At 40.4% G+C, this 4,292-nt stretch overlaps 1 protein-coding gene across 1 annotated transcript; it reads left to right on the top strand.

The window, feature by feature from the left end:
- Positions 1–206: 206 nt before the first annotated feature.
- On the top strand, positions 207–3,170 carry LOC109743717 (glutathione S-transferase). Its single transcript, XM_020302801.4, has 9 exons — positions 207–397; positions 861–902; positions 1,329–1,414; positions 1,507–1,578; positions 1,867–1,920; positions 2,021–2,096; positions 2,250–2,311; positions 2,572–2,631; positions 2,744–3,170. Exons 1-9 carry the CDS (start codon positions 316–318, stop codon positions 2,849–2,851), a joined length of 642 nt encoding a protein of 213 aa, XP_020158390.1. The 5' UTR covers positions 207–315; the 3' UTR covers positions 2,852–3,170.
- Positions 3,171–4,292: the final 1,122 nt, after the last annotated feature.

Below are 4,292 nucleotides of genomic sequence, written 5' to 3'. Positions count from 1 at the left end.
AGCGACGATCTGCTTGAGCGTGACCACGACGACAGAGTCCCTGGCGCGGCGGCACGAGCCGGCACGGCACGACAGGCTGGCCGGGCCAGCTGGCCCGAGCCCAACGCGGCCCGGCCCGGCCCAGAGCACGGACGGGCTGGCCTGACCCGGCCCAAGTCTCGGCATAACTGGGACATGGATGCTCTCTGGATTTGGGGATGGTCAGCTTGTCTTGTTCTCCATCCTCACCTTGTAGTGTCCTTCCACTCTTGTCCGGCGTCACAGCTCATTCCTTCACCACCAGCAGGCAGGAGCTAGTGCTGCTGCGTGTTGGCCATGGCAGCGATGAAGCCCGTCCTGTACAGCGCGGCGATCAGCTCCTGCTCCTACCGGGTCCGCATCGCCCTCAGCCTCAAAGGTAACCAAAAACAGAGCCACCACCCATCGAATCCTCCCCCTCCCCCTGCAGAGAGAAATCGTCGTGTTCGTTCACTGAAAATAACTGGGAAGATTTCTTTTGGGCACAATCCATCGTTGCTTTAGTCCAAAAGGTCTTGTGGGGATGATTAATCCTTTCCTTCCAACTATTTGACTTGTGGAAATGTTGGTTCAGCCGTCGTGGGGTTAAGTAAAAACGCGCAGCTTTATATATGTTAAAATGGAGTATTTAAATCCTTAACCCAGAGTTGGAGTAGGCAGAGCTAATGGTTTTGTTTAGGATATACTAGTATAATTGTAACCGAACTCGATCGACCCAAAATATGTTATAAAGTCTTGGTACTGTTGAAATACGACCGCCAGCTGAAGAGCTCAAGTTTAAAGCATTTCTATTGAATTTTTCATTGTTATTTGCTAACTGTACTATCTTCTCCATAACGAAGGCGTGGAATATGAGTACAGGGCGGTGGAGTGGAATGATACAGGTTAGTAGCAACAAACGCCCTTTTCTTTTACAATTATACACTCTTTGTCTGAAAGAGGGTGATACATAGTGTCAAATAATTGTGCGGCATAGTTAATCGATAAGTTGTAACATCAGGAAATTATCCTGACAAATATTTCTAGCTATGGCACCATTGATCACCATATAAAATTATTGGTTCATTGCATACTGGTGATCCCTATTAGCAGAAGAGATACAGACAATACATAGAGCATTACAGTGATATCAGGATTAAACTCGTGTTGCATACTCTGCTGGATCAAAGGGGAGAACTGAATACGAGTACCTTCTGAGATATTTCTCGTTGTTGCAATTATGATCACTGCGGAGTTCCGTTTCTGTTGAGTAGGTATAGTTTGTTGGAGTATATAGTACTTTGACGGTTCTTCTTGTGATCATCTTGTAGATTATGAGAAAATCAATCCAATTAAGTATGTGCCAGCACTACAAGATGGGGACATCTTGGTTTCAGACTCTCTTGCAATCATATTGGTGAATAGTAACTCTTCATCATGTTTTTTATTGTCTGTGGTCCAGCCTTCTGGTACTATTGACAACACAATTTCTTGCTTTCTGTTGAGTAGTATCTTGAAGACAAATATCCCCAGCACCTTCTTTTACCTCAAGATCTGAAAAGGAAGGCTCTTAATCTGCAGGTACTGACTTTTGTCAGGAGTTGTTTGCGTACTGACTTTAACTCTTTCTTTGTTCTCAGACTTTATATACTGAAACCAACTTTTTCGATAAACGGACCTTATACTGAAACCAACTGAAGTGTTCAATCTGTTCACAATGCTATGTTTGCACCGAATACTTAATGCTGAAAAGGGAAAAGGACCAACAAAGTTCTGGAAATCTCATGCTTTTGGTTACTCGTTTCATTATGCAACTTTTGTCTGCAACTTGCAAGCTCTACACATATATGGATTTCTTATTTGTTGCAGATTGCAAGCATTGTGTGCTCGAGCATTCAACCTCTTCAGTGTTACGCTGTTATCGTAAGTTCGCTTACACTCAGCTGTTGTTTGGCCAAACGTTGTTCTACAATACTAGCGCAATATTCCAAACACAACCTTATTTTGAGCTATTCTTATTTAGGGGTTGATTAAAGGCAAATTGGGCCCCGATGAGAGCCTTCAGATAGTGCATCATTACATTGACAAGGGATTTAGAGGTATGGTTTCCAACACTCTGTTATTGACTTCTCTGTTTCACATCATAGCACCCATGTTTCCTTCAGCAACACTTCTCTTACAACTCCAAAAGCGAAAGTTTACCATAACGAAGGGTGCTGTAGTACTCAACATTTTTGTCTCTTTCACCATAGCAATTGAAAAACTTCTGGAAGGATGTGACAGTAAATTTGCTACTGGAGATGAAGTCCAACTGGTTTGTGCTTTGTGCTCAATTTTATTTTTTGTTCTGATAAATACTGCGTTTATTCTAACAATATATATTTTAGATCAAGTCGTTTTATTTCTTGACAACTTCCTGATACACTGATTATGCCCTCTCTGCTATATGCCTCAGATAGGAGATGCATTACAACTTGATTATCAATTCAGTATCAGCTTGACACTTTAATTACTGAACCGTTCATTGTAAGTTATTGATTAGTCTGTGCTTGTATATTTTGTTTCGCTGTACAGGCGGACGTGTTCCTTGCGCCCCAGATACACGCTGGCGTGACGCGCTTCGACATCGACATGGTACGGAACCTCTCATCTGTTGTTTCAGTCTTCCACATGTAGAACTAAATCATCACCCTCGAATAAACTTCCTATGCTTACCTGCTGATAAGAAGCAATTGTTTCCTCGCAGTCGAAATATCCACATTTGGAGAGATTTTACAAAGCATACATGGAAATCCCAGCATTTCAAGCCGCACGCCCTGAAAACCAGCCAGACGCGCCTTCGCCCCCTCAGTGAAAAATGCAGCTATTTCTCGAGGCGTTTGTACTTTGTAATAAAACTCTGAGGTTCTTCTGGTGTCCATGGATGTACAAGAAGCTCGCTCTTGTAGAAGTGAATTAGTTGAGAATAATGCAATTCCCCTCAATGGGGAAAGAATATCACGCTGCAGTTGATTTATCTGTATGTGCACTTCAGGTAAAGCAGGGCAGTCCAGTACTCTGTCAGTGTGCTCATGAGTAACAAAATTTGAATGTCGTCTGTGTGTACTGCTGGGGTGAACATAGTGATGGTCTTCAACTCTGGATTGCCGATTCCAATATTTCTATTTCGTCTATTTTCTCTGTGCAATTGAAAAAACAGTAAAATACACTGCCTGGTTCCGTTCGTTCGCGCCCAACCAAGGTGAATAACCTGGCGGCATATGCCCCTGGAATCGAGTCCGCAGGCTGTTACATATGGATTTGCGCTGGAAGTAGCGTGTTTTGTGAATACGAGCTGCACGAAAGTCAGGGGAGAGAGGACAGGAATATTTGATTCCTGGGTGCATATATACATCCTATATGAAAAGTCTTTAGTAATTTAATAAAAAGTCAAAAAAAATGAAAATATTTTTGAAATAAACTTGGTCTTCCATTGTACTCGTAAAAATAATTCCATGGAAGAAAAACCGTCGTTGACTTCACGGCGAAAAAACAAAACATTAGGCCAAAAAAGTGTGACCAATGACTTCTATGTAGCAATAAGTTTATTTTTTTCATACTGAAGTCAATGGTGATTTTTTATTCATGAAAATTTATATACTAGTGCAAAAGTAAGTCAAGATTATTTCAAAAAGAACTTCGGATTTTCTTTACTTCTAAGAGAAAATCATATTAGGTTTATATACACCAAGGAATCAAAGGGCTTTTCCCAGGGAGAGAGGTATAGACACACACGCGTCTACACCATACGAAGAAGGACGAATTAACAGGGGCAGATATGATCTGGAACAACGTTTCGATTGGCTATGTCTACAATTAGGGGTGGTAGGCATAAGTTGAAGCTTTATGAGCACCGTTCTACTCCCGTAGTCCAGAATAATCTACACACTAAAATGTGGCTAACTACACTCATTTCAGCAACAGTTAATTTCGGACGAGGTAGCACACTAGGGACCACTATTGATATTTTTGTTAGGTTGTATACTTTACAAATATCTATCATGATATCTAATTATATTAATTTATATATGAACACACACACATGCAAATATATTTTATACAATATATAGGTAATGTTTTAAAAAAATTGACATTTTTTGTTATATCATACAATTTAATTTAGGAGAAATTAAATTTTAGTGATATATAATAAAACTTAATAATATGCTATAATTATTATTGAAAAACACTTCTATGTTGTTACTTATGCTCGCTAAGGAATGGAAAAATTGTATTAAGTAAAACTATGGTATCAT

The sequence above is a fragment of the Aegilops tauschii genome, chromosome 7 (genome assembly GCF_002575655.3).
Source record: "Aegilops tauschii subsp. strangulata cultivar AL8/78 chromosome 7, Aet v6.0, whole genome shotgun sequence".
Classification (NCBI taxonomy): domain Eukaryota; kingdom Viridiplantae; phylum Streptophyta; class Magnoliopsida; order Poales; family Poaceae; genus Aegilops; species Aegilops tauschii.
The sequence above is the reverse complement of the archived record's forward strand: the minus strand, read 5'-3'. Positions and strand labels throughout refer to the sequence as shown.